This window comes from Coenobita brevimanus, chromosome 96, assembly GCF_032717465.1.
Source record: "Coenobita brevimanus isolate Jiangsu-jjx chromosome 96, ASM3271746v2, whole genome shotgun sequence".
In the NCBI taxonomy this organism is placed as follows: Eukaryota; Metazoa; Arthropoda; class Malacostraca; order Decapoda; family Coenobitidae; genus Coenobita; species Coenobita brevimanus.
This window is the reverse complement of record NC_137049.1, coordinates 28,580,116-28,597,131: the sequence shown is the minus strand read 5'-3', so window position 1 is coordinate 28,597,131 and position 17,016 is coordinate 28,580,116. Positions and strand designations below refer to the sequence as shown.

The 17,016-nt window shown below is 41.8% G+C and overlaps 1 protein-coding gene across 1 annotated transcript in view; it reads left to right on the top strand.

The window, feature by feature from the left end:
- Positions 1-17,016, top strand: part of LOC145413368 (TGF-beta-activated kinase 1 and MAP3K7-binding protein 1-like) — a 32,189-nt gene that overhangs the window by 14,420 nt on the left and 753 nt on the right. The window contains exons 5-9 of the mRNA XM_080283047.1: positions 2,243-2,358; positions 3,704-3,810; positions 4,980-5,133; positions 10,103-10,202; positions 14,647-14,901. Coding sequence (XP_080139173.1) covers positions 2,243-2,358; positions 3,704-3,810; positions 4,980-5,133; positions 10,103-10,202; positions 14,647-14,901 — 732 coding nt within the window. The remainder of the gene's footprint in view (positions 1-2,242; positions 2,359-3,703; positions 3,811-4,979; positions 5,134-10,102; positions 10,203-14,646; positions 14,902-17,016) is intronic.

The window sequence follows — 17,016 nt, the reverse complement described above, 5'->3', positions numbered from 1 at the left end:
ACAGTAACGAGGAGGAGATGGAGGATCCTCCTCTCACCACCTCCCCTGACTCGCCTGCCACTGTCCCCTCCTCCTCCTCTGCCCCACCTGATTCACCAGCTGCCTCTCCCTCCACCTCCACAGCCCCACCAGACTCACCTGCCTCACCTGGCATACCTGCAACCCCCAACATAATGACTGTTGCTGCATTCTGGAAAAAATGTAACATTTAACAGGCTGTAAATTTCTTCGTCAAAGCCTGGAATAATACAACACTGGCAACCGTTGAACAAGCGTGGTGTGGCTGCGGTGGCAGCAGGGGCACTCAAAGTGTGTTGCCATGCCTCGGAACCCCTGTTATTAACGTCCATCAGGCCATTTGTCTACTGTTGTTAAGGTAACTGACCATATTTTTGTTATTGTAGCTATATCTGTATTGTATGTCTGAAAAATTTTCCCTTTATTATGTCTCTAAGGGTCAAAAATTGTCAAGGTATGAGGGGGTTCCACCCATATGTTATTTTTCCCATAAGATTATGTATTCACAGTGCGCGATTTCACGGTGCGCGAGGACTAGGACCGTCCATCCGCTCGCTTACTGTGTGAACATACTGTACTCACCTTGTTACATTGTCTTCCTTATCACTGGCCATATGTGTATATCACTAATTGTGTTTAATCCATTACACAACAACATACTGCACTTTCTGTATCTCCACACCAGTACTTGCTGTATCTTTACTATTCCGTACACCATTTGTCTTCGTTACCGTGAGTGTGGCTTTGAAGTGAGACTTTGTTAAGAATCGGACATTCAGATATCTTGGATGGCATGCCAAGTAATATTATGGGTCTGTATGAAGAGTGGCATAGGGAAAGAAAGTGGCTGATGGTATGAAGGCCTTGATAAGATAATAATGGTCTGAGTGTAGCAGATGTGAGAGGATTGCATGGAGCTCTAGTCCCTACATTAACATACAGATGGGAGACTGTGGTATGACATGAAAATGAAAAGTCAAAGGAAAGGCTGTGGAGATGAGATTGTTAAGGAATTGGTGTGAAATGCAGAGAGTAGATAGGATAAGGAATGATTTAATTTTGTGTAGTAGGTGAAGCAAGAGTATTTGTGGACACCAGAGTCAAAGACCGTGTGCTTAGATGGAATGGTTCTGTGGAGAAAATGAGCACGAATAGAATGATGAAAAGAGCTTATCTAAATGAGTTCGATGGTAAGAGGAGCATGGTCAGTGAGAGGAGGGTATTTGGCAAATGAGTGTGTGAGAAAGCAAGGGATGGAGGCTAGGGAACTGACTGTATGAAGCCAGCTGGAAGAATTTGTACAGAGGCTTTCCTAGCAAGGATTTGGCATCTCTTTCTTTACCACTGAAGTGATAGTCGTCTGATTAAGTCAGGTTGATAGGTGTTATGGGTATGTAAGTGTGGATGCTTATGGCTGTGAGTTGGAGTCATGATTCTGGGGTCTTGATTGCCCATTCAGTTGGGTAGGCATTACGTTGGTTGTCCATTTATCATTTTTTTTTTCCCCTTGCTCCTTATCTCATACCTTTCTTAGTTGGAAAAAGAGGTCTGGGTTGATGATGATGAAAAGCTTAATAAGAGAATTATTTTAAAGGAAAAAAATGCCATAACATGACCAGGAACTTTTGATGTGACTCCTGAACATGACTGTCACTCTACACCTCACCATCAGTCAGACATGTTTGTTTATATTTGAGGTGGCATAGGAGACTTTGTAACATGTTTTCCTCAGCAGTTTACTTGCATATTACACCTTTTCCCCTTGAATGTGTCTGAAACACACCATGTCAGTACTAACAGTGCATAAATAACATGAAATATGAAGCCGTAAAATGTGTAATGTAGCTGAAAAAAAAGGTGATATGAAGCCTCCATTGACTCCAAGAATACGGACTTTAGCCACGCTCACTGAGTAGGTCTTAGCTGTTGAGATAAAGGCCCATGTACTCATTAGTTTAAAAGATATAGTAGCAAATAGTCTTCAGCAGATTTATAAGCCTAAACATCTTCATAGCCTCTTCTATACTACGAGTGCAAATGTCGGTACTGTATTGAAAAGATGTGAATAGCATACAAGAGGATACTGAAATGTAATATGGAAGACAAATCGCTAAGGAGGAAGCAAGGCTGATTCTCCTGTGCTAGAGAGAATATAACTTGAATTGAATCTGGTATTGTGGAAAATTTATGGTGCCGTAATGTAATAATCTGGTGGTGTTTTGAGGTGCTAGACCAGGAAATCCGAGGTGGAACAACAGCAGTGGTGGCGTTGGTTCACAATGGTTACCTCCATGTGGGAAACCTCGGCGACTCACGTGCTCTGCTCTGCAGTAAAGACAGGTCAGCTTTTTGTAGTTCTTTTACTCTTTCCTGGTCCAGAGTTTCCTCTTTTGTGCAGCTTATTACCATAGCTCAGTGATATAATCAGACAGTAGTATGGCTCTCCATTCTTTCTGTAGCACTTTGTGACTAGCATCATATTCATTGTAGTCTCTTGTTACAATTCATCAATTAAGATGGAGACATGACCATTTTAGGCCAAGTTAGAATAAAAAGGGTATAGTAAACCAACTGTATCTGTAGTCTTTAACTGATTCAACCCATAAGAGTCCTCTTCAGCACTGGACTTTCTCCCTGTAGAGAGAGTGTTAGCCAGAATTAATGTTTCCTCATGTTTGTGATTTACAGAAGGGGAAGGTATCTCTATAGAAAGAGTGATGCATTTGAAAGTTAGTGTTGTCAGGGTTATATTAATTTTGTATGTGCTATTGGTGGAATGGATATTGCAAACATATGTTAGCATATAAAAGGGCATACTACCGGCACATACCTGGTGCATTATATATCTGCCATGGATTAGGTTTGAACCCTGGACTCAGGGCACACACATTGTGGGATGAGTAGGCTATTCACTGAGCAACTGTAGCTCCTGTTAAACCGTAAAACTCTATAGTATGGGAGTTGTTTAACCTTATCAGTCCAGTGATGTGTTGTTTATTTTGTTCTAGCTCTCTCTAGACCATTTTATTCACTTTAAGAAAGACTTTTCATAGTAGAAAGATTAGATATAGTCTTCACTTATCCATTCATTGACTGCTGTACTAGGTCCTAGAACTGCTGATGTTTAACTGATGATACTGTATGTCTTGTAGCACTAGTGTGAGTGGGATTATCCGAGATGAGGTGTGGATACAAGCAATAGAAAATGAAGGAAGTGAGAAGAGGGTGTATCAGGTCAAAGATAGGGTTAAATGAAGAGATGAAGTGAAAAAAGGAAAGAGGAGTGGAAGAAATAATAAACACTGTTATTGGAAATAAAGAACTTAATGCCAATGGTTGTGAGGGAAGGTTTAAAGACAAGAAGAATTTTTTTTTTAAGTGTTGGATCATGGCTCTGATATTAACACTTTCGTGGCTGGAACAAAAGTAGTATTGTACTCCAGGTTGGGTCAGACAGTTTTCTTTAGATGAATGAGTCATAGGGCCTGAAATAGTAGATACTTGTACCATTAGCCTTCTCATGTTTTGGTACAACTCATAAGAGTGCGAAGAGATAATACTACGGTAATACCCTTATCTCTTTTATGGTCAGGACAACTGTAGCTTTCTTATACCAGATGATTTTCTTCGGCAGAGAATGAGTCTTAGGAGTTTGAGAGATGCTAAAGAGGGTTCTGTGTTTCAGATCAGGTGTGCTGAAGGTGAGACAGTTGACAGCAGATCATACTACCAGTAGCCATGACGAACTTCAGCGCCTGGCAGTCATCAACCTACCCACTTCTAAGCTTCAAGGTTGGCATTTATTATACTGTAGGGCATTTGATCAAACAATAGACATCCCTAACTCTTTTCAGCTAAGCTCAGTTCCAAGTGCAAATTGATTGGAGGGTTGTTTTCATTAGTTAATAAGGCACTTTATTCCTGCCTCATAACCATGACTTAGCAGTGCCAAGCACTCAGCCACTGCCATGGTGGCCAAGTGGATAGCACATCTATCCATGAAGCTGCCAGCCAGATAACACCATGGTTTCAGTCTTGGTGTGGGTAGTTGGTGCCAGCTTGCTTAGCTGTCCATCCACCCTTTGTGGGTTGTACCTAGGTTAACACCTAGGGAGAAAACTGGTAACTTGGATGGTGCAGTTGCCTTGTATCTTAGAATAGTGGGTTAATAACTTGTCACAGCCCTGCATTTCAGAGAAGAGGACTGCAACTAAGTGCCTCAAGGCATTCTGCCCCCTTTTTTCACACTAGATTTTTATGCTGGAGTTGTAGCATCTGTCATCTTTGCTCATTGCTGTGTCATATTGGTCCCTTCACACCAATGTGTGTTGGGTTAGTGTCAGTGAGATCACATTAGCCTGCCTTTGACATTTTCATGCTCTAGTATAGGAAAAATTGGTTTTATATCATATAGCTCACCATCCACTCACTTGATGTAGTGCTGCTCTGGGGTGGCCACCCTTTCCTCTCATACTTCCTTCTTTCCTTTCTTCCACTTATGTTGTTTTTTCCTTTATTCTCTCCTCTTCCTTCTGTCTGTGGGTGACTGTACACTGAGTGACAAGCCAAATGGTTTCCTGTACACTAGGAAACCATTTACTACACTGGGTGATAGCAAACCATATAACCAAACTATGGCACCTGATGGTTTAGTGGGTAATTAAGGTGCTCCAACCAGATTGAGCCTGTGTTGGTTTAAATCCAAGGAGTATATTGCTCACATAATGCCACTCAGGAATGAATGAGGGTGGTCATTCTCATCTTAAATGTCAGGAACAACTTGCCAAGCCCTGGGATCCTATGTTCCTCATCGGGCAGCACAGGTTTAGATAATGGATGGAGAACATGCATTTTAATCATGTAGTCAAGTTTTGTGTTAGCATGAAAATGATAATTATAATTCAACTTCAACATAATTAACTTCATCAATGATGCTTTTATTGTTATGGCTGATTTTACAGGAGCAAAGTTTGGTAACCACAACCTGACACGGTGTATTGGGAACTACTTCATGAAGGGTGGTTATAAGGAGTTTGATATTCTGAGCACAGCAACTTCAGAACCAGTTATTCCGGAGCCACACATAAGGTCCCTTCCCATTGATGACTCATGCAGGTAGGAAACAAAGATAATCACAGCATAGTTTTTAGAAATTCACTAGTTACTTATCTAGCTTATGTTACTGACTTCATTTAGGTATTTAATCAGGGTAATAGAAGGTGAGAAATAATAACAGCATTTTAATTCCCACCAGCCGGCTTCTCCTTTTTCCATTCATCTATGAGTATGTGGCTGGAGCATGTATCTATCTCAGGAAAGGTGGATGCTTCTGCTTTGCATAGTCTCGGATCACGTTTGGACAAGGTATAGTACTTGTTAGCTGACCAAAAAGGTAGTAGGTGGGTGTTTACCATCATCCTGGGAGGTACTATCTTGGGGGTAATGTGGGGTCAGGGCTTGGTAGCTGACCTTGCATGACACTTCCAGGTGGGGAACCACATTCATGAAGTAGTCAAACTCCTGACTAAGACTATTACTTATGCGTATCTCCTGTACACAGCTCATCATTTTGGGGGCCATGCCTCCTCCATCTCCCTGCACCTTACCATGTGGAAGGACTTTGTTCCATCCTTGGTGAGGTGCTGTCTGCCACAGGAAGGCTGCTGCTTTGCTAGTGAGTGATAAGTCACTAGAAACACTGACTTGGTGGAAAACAATGAGATAGTGCAACATTTATTGATTAGGAAAAAAATTCCTTCTTCGATATTTTGATGAAAGACATTCAGATTAATGTTTTCTCCTTTGCTGTACTTATTTTGTTTTGTAGTCTTATTTTGGTTTATAGTCTAACCATTGAGAGGAGCTGCATCTTATGTAGTTATATTTTTTTATGTTTTGATACAGCAGACAATGAGGACAATACAAATGAGAAAAAATGTACATAAACAGATATGTATTCTATTATATGGGCAAAGAGGGTAAACTTTACACTCTCTCTTCTGTCTTTCTTTCTTTCATTCTTCCTCTTCCTTCTGCCTGTGGGTGACTCTACACTGCGTGACAAGCCAAATGGTTTCCTGTACACCAGGAAACCATTTACTACGCCGGGTGGTAACCATATAACCAACTTTGGCGCCTGGTGGTTTAGTGAGTAATTATTGCGCTCCAGTCGGATTGAGCCGGTGAAGGTTTATATCCAAGGGATGGTTGGGGTTGATTGCTCATATAATGCCACTCAGGGTTGAGTGAGGCTGGTCACTCTCATCTTAAATGTAGGGACCAACTGCTTAGCCCCGGGCTCCTATGCTCCTCGTGGAGCAATGTAGGACTGGATGATGGATGGATGGATAGGCAAAGAGAGAGAGAGAGAGATGGGATGCTATCTGAGGAGGTAGATATGAAGGGGTGGCAGAGGGTGGAGAGGGGGACTAGAGGAAAGAGGAAGATTTTGTGTATGTGTGTGTGTGTGTATGTGTGTGTGCGTGTTTGTGTGTGTGTGTGTAATTCACCGGGTCGGTCAGGATCACTTGATGGTCGTGATCGTCGGCTTTTACCCTCCCGGAAGGGAGCTGAGAGCTCATATAGTCCGATCTAAGGGCACACACCCGTCCCCTTGCTCGAGGGGGACAGTAACCACCCACTTCGTCAGTGAAACTTTTCGCAACCTGAGCGAGGCGTGAACTCCCGTCCACCAGTTGGCAAGCGAGAGCGTTACCACTGCACCAGCGAGCGGTGTGTGTGTGTGTGTGTGTGTGTGTGTGTGTGTGTGTGTGTGTGTGTGTGCGTGTGTGTGTTCTTACATAATTGTTCATACCTACCTGTATCTTAACAGGAATGAATCAAGCTCGTACTGTCCTGTGTATTAAATTACTTTAATCATACATATCCCTAAATTTGTGAATTGTTTTGGCACTCACTGTTTCATTCGGTAGTGCATTCCACTGATCGGTTGCCATATTTGGGAACTAAATTTCCTTGTGTCTTTATCACCTCTCTTTTTATGCAATTTTTTTGCATTGTCCTCTTGGTGATGCTTTCCCATGGGTTATACTCGTATACTCATTTATGTCTATTTTCTCTTTCCCTGAGATGCATTTATATGGCATAATCATGTTTCCACTTTTCCTTCTCTCCAGTAGTGGTGATAGATTCAGTTTTTCTAGTCTTTCTTCGTAGCTTAGATCCCTTAAGCTTGGTACCTATCTTGTAGTGGCCCTTTCAGTCTCATCTATGTGTTTCTTGAGGTGAGGATTCCAGAATACTGATTCATGCTCCAGGGGTGGTGTGATGAATGATGTTATTATCTTTCTCAGCATGTCTTCATTTATGTATGTGGATGCTGTTCACATATTAGCAAGCAGCGTATACATGTTCTGTACCTTCTCACTGATGTGGTCAGCCAGAGATAGTCTGTTACTGATAATCACTCAGGATTAGATGATGGATGGATGGATGGATGGAGGTCCTTCTCTTTTTCTGATATGTGTAGGGTTTTATTTCCCAACTTATAATCCCAGTGTGTGTGTGTGTGTGTGTGTGTGCACACGCAGCAGGAATAGTTATTTAGCACAGGTGGTAAATACTGTGATCCAGAAAGGCATAGGAAGTTATCTTATACATTATATTTTAGCTATGCTTATGAAGATAGATAACATAGCCACCATTTATTGTAAGAAATATGTAAAACTTTGTTTTAAATTGGACAAAACAGTTTATAAGAACAGTAATAGAATACTGTAGAGTATTAAGCCTAGGCTGCACAAGGCCTCCCATTAAAGTCTTAGCCTCAGGCTTGAGGCCTGTTGAAAAGGTTGGTCTTGACCTTTTACCTTATCTAAAATCATCAGCTTTAACCTCAAGGCCTGACGTGTAGCCTCAGCTCAATGCCTACTTTGATATCAAGCAGAGGGCTAAGTTTGGAGGCTACAAAAGGATTGCATGAGGGCTAAATCGTGCCCATGTCAATGTATTGTTGTGAAATTTTGGTTTGGCATGAGAGTGAAGAGTCAGGGGGAAGAGCAGTGGAGATGGGATTTTTGAGGAAATGTGTGGAGTACATGTAGTGTTGTGTGGAGTGCATGTAGTGAATGGGCTGGATAATGTGATTTGCAAAAGTTGTTGAGTAAGGATGTCTGTTGATAACAGTTGAAGAGAGTGTGATTAGATGGTATAGCCATATGGAGAGAATGGATGTTGATTTAAGGCAATGGAAATGGAGGGAGAATGTGAAGATAGAAAATGTGGTAGGCCATGAAGAGGGTGAATGGTTATGGGATATAAGTATGTAAAAAAGCAAGGTGTGGAATATGATGATGTAGGAAATAATATTGTCAGGACCAACTGCCTAGCCCCGGGCTCCCACGCTCCTCATGGGGCAATGTAGGATTGGATGATGGATGGATGGAGGAAATAATATTGAGTGGATGAATTATGCACAGAGGAGCACACGTCAAGGGTTTGTTTCCATCCCCCATTTAAGTTGATAGTTGATGGATTGACTATTTAGTAGGTATGTGAAGTGCATCTATGAACAAAAATACCAAAAAAATACTGGGTATGTGCGGATGGTTAGGGCTATGAGGTGGGGTTAGGATTCCAAAGACTTCAATGATGTGTTAATAAGTATCTGGCCCATTTCTCATGAAATGCTGTTGATACAGGTATCCCTTACGTACTGATGGGACCATGGTCCCCAGATCATAGCATTAGGTGTTTTCATAGTAAGCTGACATGCTTTAACATGGGTTCAGTGGGAATAAACTGATGGGGCCAAAGGTTGGCCCTGTGGGAGACAGCCTCATTTACCTAACCCACATTAAGAATGAACATTATAATTTCATAATCACCTAAAACATCACATATGACAACAGTCTACCACTGTAGATGACTGTCATTACATATGGCAACAGTCTACCATTGTAGATGACTATCATTTGTATGGGAAAAAGATAATTCAAGTAATGTATATATAAAAAAAGCCTCACACTGTAGACATCATAAAAATAAAACTGAGTATTGTTTGCCACAGTGGAAGTTAAAAAGCTGGAAATAACAGACTGAAATAATGTTAAATAAAATGATTTCTCACCCCTTTTTAAACTAATAAAATAATATGGTGTGGGCCAGAATACAGTACAGTGTATGTTATCGGTTTGAAGGGGCAGAGTGGAGTAAAATCACTAAGTGCTAGAATGCAGTAAAAAATAAATAAATAAATAAATAAAAGGTTAAATAAAACAATTTTTTACCCCTTTTCAAGCCAAAAAAGAAGGTGAAGGGATAAGGTGGATGGGTGTGTGAGAAAGAGAGGTTTGGAAGTCGGTGAGGGTAGGGGGCTGACAAGAGATCGATCTGGGTGACTGAATATTGTGAGGAGAAGCACATAATCAAGGTTTTGGCACCCTGTCTTACGTGACAGCGTCCGGATTGACTATCGGATATGTTTATATGAAGCTACAGAACATAGTGAATGTTTTAGGCATAGCAGATAGAGTGAAGATTCCGGGGGCTTGAATGGTGAGTGAATGGAAGCGTGGCCCTTTGGACTGGGCAAATTTGGGCTGTCTGGATGTTGCTACTCTTCACCCTGCCCTAAGGTGGGAAAGGAGGTCCGGATGATGATGATGATGATGATTTAAGCCGAATGAAATAATTTGGTGTAAGCCAGAATACTGTACAGAATATGTCATCAGGTTGAAGGGTCTGTTCTGAATAAACTCACCAAGTGCCAGAGTGCAGTAAAAAAAAAAAAAAAAAAAAAAAAATCATGCAGTGAAGATGATTGTAAAGAACACAGTGTTAGTTTATATGGTGCCATTCATATTCTTCTGGTGATTGTAAAGACCAGATTTATTTTTTTACAGTGCTGGTCATATTCTTCTGGTAATTATAAAGAACACAGTTTTATTTTTTTACAGTGCAGCTCATATTCTTCTGGTGAAACTGTTAAATTGCTACAAGTACATGTTGTACAGTGCAGTATATGTTTGTGCTAGAGGCAGTTGTTCAGACTTATGACAACAAAATCAGACAGAGAAATTGGATGAGATGGAGCGCATTTTGTAACCTGATTTTTCTTTGGCAGTTTTCTCCTGCTGATGAGTGATGGACTCTACAAGTCATACCAGGATGCTACTGGGTCAGAGCAGGTCAATAAAGAGATTGCACAGATGGTGGTTGAGCAGGTAAGTATTGTATCTTTTTTTTTTTTTTTTTTTTTTTTTTTTTTTTTACTTCTGGCGTTTCAGGAATGTTGTGATTTTATATGTTTTTTACATTACTTTGTTCTGTATTGAAGTTTCAGATAACTTTAAGAATTATCTAAAGAACCTATAGTAAAGGGTAAAGGTTAAAGTTGGGACAGATGCCATGAGGCTTTGAATCTGTAATGGGTTATTCATCAGCTGTCCTGGGATACAAAGCCACTACATCATCCATGTTACTGGTTACCTCCCCAAGGTGTTGATCTTGGTCTTCATTTTATCCACCAACTCACAGAGATGAATGGACACCTGAGTCCATTGGTGGCAGCTACCCATGCTGGGATTCAGATCATGGTGCCAATGGTCATGCAGCATACCTAGTATGCTGTAATCAGGTAACAGCTCCTTCTGCCAGTTGCTGACTTGTAGCCAGGATTGACTCACCCCTACTGCCAGTCTGAAGGAGTGAGGCAGTCAACTGACACTCAGGGATGCAATAGGGTTACATCAAGCGAAAACTCATCACACAGTGATTTATTGCATTGTGAGGTCAACATAACTTGGATTCAGCGGGGATTAGGAGTGGGCCTATGACCACAATGCCATAAAAAATAATAAGAAAAAAAAAATCACCTGTAGTAAGCCCTAGGCTGATCCAAGTTGTCAGGGTCTCCCGAAGGTTGGGGGGAGAGTTGGAAGGCCTGGACGATCAGTCCAGGTCCTCAGGAAGAGGTGAAGAGAGATAGGGAGAGTGAAGTTGTGAGGCCAAGGGAGAGCGATGCAGTGAGCCTGATGGAGCTCGTACCGGTGAGGGCAAGGGACAGCATGGCAGTGTGGCAGCGGGGCAATGCACGTGTGTGCTAGGCAGTGATGAAGATGAGACAGACATGACAAAGACAGGTGATGCAGGATGTTGTATTTGCACACTGCTTGATGATGGCATTGACTCTGCCTCGGTACTAGTGGCAGGAGGGAAAAAGATGATGATAGTGGTGTGCCAGGCTGCCTTTTTCTTAGTTGCCAAGAGCTCCCTATATAGCCTCAAGTGTTGTTTGATGCCATGCATCATTGTGTCACACATCACTGGGTTTGGATCCATGTCCCAGATGTATGAGATACCTATTTCCATAATTGCTAGGAAGTCTTGAAGATCCTAATGCCGAGAACACAAAGGGGCTTGTCCTCGCTGCTGTCCACACCACCATCCATTCTCTTAACTCAGTGGGCTGCTCTGTAGGGAGTTGGTCAGCTTGGCTGTCCAGGACCTTTTGCACATCATCATCGACCACTTGGACGCAGTAGGCTTTGAGTGTGGCAGTGACATCCTGATCCATTGGCTGGAGCAACAGTGTTGTGTTGGGGGACAGGTAGACCACTTTGATATTATCCACCCAGTCCTCCATGCTCTCAGGGTGGTGCGGGGCATTGTTGGCTAGCAAAAAGAAATGGTTGACAAGATTGCTTCAACTGGCACAGTCACACAGGCAGAGGGACAGATATCCTGACATGTAAGAGTGGCAGATTGTGGAGGTCAGCCATGCCTTAGAGTTTCTCATCCAAATAACTCCTAGGTTCTCCTCCTTGAACCCTGCCAGCATTCGGGGTTTCTCCCAGTGATACACGAGGAGCAATTTGAGCTCCAGGTCTCCCTCAGAATTCACACCGAGGAGGAGGGTGAGGCGGTCTTTGGCTGCCTTAAACCCTGGTGCACATCGCTCATCCTTGCTTATGTACGTCTTCTGGGTGATAAGTTTCCAAAACAGGTATATTTCATTGAAGTTGAGGACCTGTTTTGAAGAGTATCCCCTTCCTCTATGATTTCCTTCAGCTTTGCAGGGAAGGCCTCAGCTGCCACATGGTCAGTACTACCAGTCTCACCATGCATGGTCACAGATTTAAGGCCAGCATGGGCCTTAATCTGCACAGATCAACCTGTGCTGGCCTGAACTCCTCCATGGGCTCCTTGCCTTCCCTATCCCTGAGATCCTTCCACAGATTGAGAGTCTTGGCACAACTTAAACTTCAGTGAAGAGCCTGCTTTGCTCAGTTTGGTTCATTAGCTCACAAAGCTAAGAGATGCTCTATCTCCTCCATTATAGGCTTCCTTGTTCTGGTTAGTCGTTTAGCAGCCAGGGTAGACACGTTCTGCAATGTCACTGGTAGAACATCTTATTTCTTTATCACCATCGGACATGTGAAGAGAATGGAGAATGAAAGACTGACTAAGAGGGTGTATCTAGGTGAGGTGGAGGGAGGGAGAGGGAGAGGTAGACCGAGAATGAGGTGGAGGGATGGAGTTGAGAGGTATATGAGGGAGGGGGGGGTGAGTTGGGGGGAGGGTAGTCAAATGGTGGATGACAGAGCGACTTGGAGGCGTTTTGTCTGCGGCCACCCTTTGCGGGATTAGGGCGTCGGGCTATAGATAGATAGATAGGGACCATCGAGACCATGGACCGGTGCAGCTTTAGGGCCTTGGTGATCTTGCTTGCCCCCCTGCCCCTTCATATGGTGCTTAACAGTGTTTAATTTCTTATTAAGAGAAAGACAATGCCTTGGTCATTTAGCCTTGCCATTGGCAGCATCAGTAGCATCACACTCAGCTGGAGGTGACACCAGACTGTTATGGGTTTCACGTATGTCACACAAAAATTTCTCTTAACTTTCAATCACACGCAGCACTATTCGTTATGTATTTGCATTGTTACATGGTGGTAGTGATGGTGCTGTGATGATCTTACACAGGCGAGAAGGTTAGGTAACTCAGAGACAAGAAGGGAGATGATCACAGGCTTGGGACGCATGATCAAGTGGGCGAGTGAGATGGAGTCTTTTTAAAAGGGTGGTGCAGAGGAGGCTGCCTGTGCAGAGGCCTATGAAGGAGATCTTATAAACAATGAGTGGCCATGTTGAGTCGATGTCTGACTGTTTGCCTGCATCACTACATCTGTACGAGATTCTCGTAGGCAACCATCACAAATATTGTTCTAGCGAATTCACAATAATTTTGCCATAGTTAATCCGAAAATGGGCTCAGCATTTTGTTCATCATTATAGCAATTTATCATATAGCAGACAGACATATAATGAGGCCTGACTGTATCTCTACACCACTCAGTTAAGTACATAGACACAGTATAACAGTTAAAAGTACCCTCAGACAACATTTTAGAATTGTAAGTTGTGAATACAGAAATAGACAGTCACAAAAAAGCCAACATAGTTAAAGTTTACATTCCACTGGACACTTCCCCTAAGTTTCCAGAAACTACCTGTACTAGAAAAACTGTCCAGGATAGAAAAATTTATAACTTACAACAGTGAGCAGCTTTACATCACAGTTAGTTTGCAGAATAAGGCTGATTTAATGAAGTTATGTTGTACCTCCATAATTCCTCAAGTTATGAGACCCTCAGTACATATGGGAATTACTAATAATCAAGTATGTGTTGGATATTATTAACTTATTAATTACTATCTGTCTGTCTATCTATAGCCAGACGCCATAATCCCATAAGGGGTGGCTGTTTGTCTTTGATTTGGTTGTTTTACAGGGAGGGGCACTAGCCCTCTACCAACTCACTTGTTGACACATAGGGAACACGTATGGGTTGGTTATATGGTTACCACCCAACGATGAAATGGTTTCCTGGCTTCCAGGAAACAATTAAACTTGTCACTTAATGTAAACCCACCTGAAAAGGACAGAAGAGTAATAAAAAGTGACAGGAAAGATGAGAGAAATAGGAAGAGAGGAGGGCAGACACAGAAAGAGAATGATAAAGGTGAAGGAAGAAGTAGGTGGCACTACATGAAGTGAGTGGGTGATGGTCGCCACCACCTGCCACCATTATTAATTACAAGGATTGATAATTATCCAGAATGTTTAGGATATTAAGCAGCTTCTTCATTCATTCATCATCTAATCTAGTGTTTCCCCTTAAGGAGTGTAGGAGCCCGGGACTAGTTGGTCCTCGTCCCTGAGAAGCGTTAATGAGCATTAAACCCCAACCACCCCTTGGATATAAACCTCCACCGGCTCAATCCGATTGGAATGCTTTAATTGCCCACTAAACCACCAGATGTCATAATGTGGTTACATGTACAGGTATATGGTTACCACCCAGCCTAGTAAATGGTTTCCTGGTGTACAGGAAGCCTTTTGGCTTGTTATTCAGTGTAGAGTCACCCTTAGACAGAAGGAAGAGGAAAGAATGAAGGAAAGAGAGGCAGAAGAGGAAGGACGGAATGAAGGAAGGAAGAGAGGAAAGGGCAGGCACTTGAGAGCAGCACTACATTGAGTGAGTGGATGGTAAGTGCCCCCACCAGCCACTAAGCAGCTTCTTAATTACAAGAATAACTAATTACCCAAAATATGTAGATTATTTTGCAGCTTATTTATTACAGTATTTTGTATCCCTTTACTTAGTTTGTGGAGCAGCCTACCCTGACCAGTGTAGCTCAGACTGTGGTGGACCGAGTTGTTCGTCTTCACCATGACAATTACCTGACCAAACAGCGCAATGTTACCAAGCGTGATGATATCACCCTTGTTATACGAAACTTCAACTTTCAATTGTGTGGTGCCTTACCTCGTGGCGGGTTCCTTCTACCACCAGTTCTTCCACCGTGTTCTGTCTCTCCTCGTCTCCCTAGATCAGTACTACCTCCACCTCAGGCACAGGTAATGTTCTGGTTATGTTGTATTTGATAAGCAGATTTTTTTTTTTCTTGGTATGTCGAAAAAAAAGAAAAGTATCGAATAAGTTTAATACTTTTTAATGTTCTGTTAAATTTCCTCTTATTATGAGGCATTTCAGGGATATTATCTATAATGTGGAAGTTGTTAGGAGATATTTTATCAAGTTTATCACTTCTGCCAATTACTTAGCTTGATTAAATGGAACTACACCACACATTTTGATCAATTTCATGATGGCAGTAAAACATGTTTAAGAGTAGATGGATGTTTTAGGTGGGTGGGTTCAGTAATAGTACGGGCGAGAAATAAGAGTGTGTAGTATTCCTGTGGAACTATGAGAGAGATCTAAGCCTGAGTTAGAGATGTGATATGTCAGAGTATGCCTGTCCTGTATATAGCCAATGCTGTTTTGATTGGTCACAGTGAATTAAACTGTGTAGTGTAGAGTAATTCAGAGTTTTGTGAATGTATATGAGTGTAAATATCAGAGAGCTAATACACTTAAGAGTAGAACAGTGGTTGTTGAGAGAGGTCAAGAACTCTCAAAGTAGCATATTGATGACAGGGGAGGGCTGAAAATGGTGGAAGAGTGTTAAGTGCCTTGGTGCTGTAATAGAAGAGAAAGGTAAATATGTAAAAGAAGTGGACAGTAGAATGGCCTAAGGAAGTAAAGTGACTAGTCCTGTGAAGATCTTATTATAGGGTAGAGAAATGAGTATGGAGACTGCATGGGGGCTGCAGGTAGGTGTTTTAGTGCTCACAGTAACATATAGGTGTGAGACCTTGAAATGGCCCTTAAAAAAAAAGTTAGTCATTAGAAATGGCACTGTTAAGGAATGCATGTTGTGTGTGTAGGATGGATAGGATAAGAAAAGCGGAGGTTCATGATGATATATTAGGAGTGTGGCTACCATCAGCTGTTGGGAATACTGCCATGAGAATGAAGTGTGGCTACAAGGTTTGTAACAGTCACATAATTACATAGAGTCAGAGTCCTAACTGAGACCCAAGTAGTTTTACAAATCTTATTTTGCATCTTAGATTTCTTTTTTCCCAACAATATCCAACAACTGTTGGGAGGTAATTAGCTGGTTTTTGTCAGTTATCTCAGCTTGTAGTCTGAGGAAAATCAACTGTTCCATGGCACCCTCAGGATAAGGATTCCTTAAGAGGAAGCATAGTGTCATTTCTGTGTATGTATGCTGTGTATGAAAATGTAAGATAGGGAAGTAGAGTAGTGCATCAGGATGATACAGTTTAGTGGAGTGAATGGGTATGAAGAAAGTTATACACATGAGTAAGTTTAAGAGTAGGAGGTGGTGTGGAAGATTAAGAAGGTTGATGGATACGTTAAATACACATGTGAAAAAGCAAAGTATAACATTGCATAAGCAGGTGAATTAACTAATTTATAAAATGGATAGGCGAAGTATGAGACACATATAACAAGGGTTGCATCCATGTATTAACTTGCTAGTCATCTGAATGGTTTCTGTCCAGCCGGCATTATGAATCTCATTTTTAATGTAGAATGTTAGGTCTGTGAGAAGGATCTGGGAATTTTGAAAGCTTTAGTGATGAGTGAATGGATGCACTGTTTGTTTCATGGGGTACTGTTATAAAGTTCTTTCATGCACTCCTGTTCCTGTTTGTGGGACTCATTCATCTCATACATTAGTGGGAAATAAGGTTAGGATAATGGATTGTATAAGTATGGATGGATGGATGAATGAATGGAACAGGGTACTGTAGTACCTTAGCCAGTTGGTCATTGTGGAGAAAGTTAGAAGTAACCATTGCTGTCCAGTGGACTGATGTAGGTTGATATTTATAATTGATGATAAATGCAATACCATTGTGCAAGGCTGACAGGACACTGAAGATTCCTCATTCTGAGTTTTGCTGAGCATATTGTAACATAGGGAATAGATATATATATTACAAGGTGGGGAACGTGGCATGTGTGAATGGGTTGGAAGATGGGAGGAAGCATGGAAGGTGAAGAAGATGAGTATGTATGGTAGTTGAATGTATGACAATTTGGGGTAAGGAAGTCAACAAAGCAAAAGACTTGGGGAATGATATAAATGGTTGAAT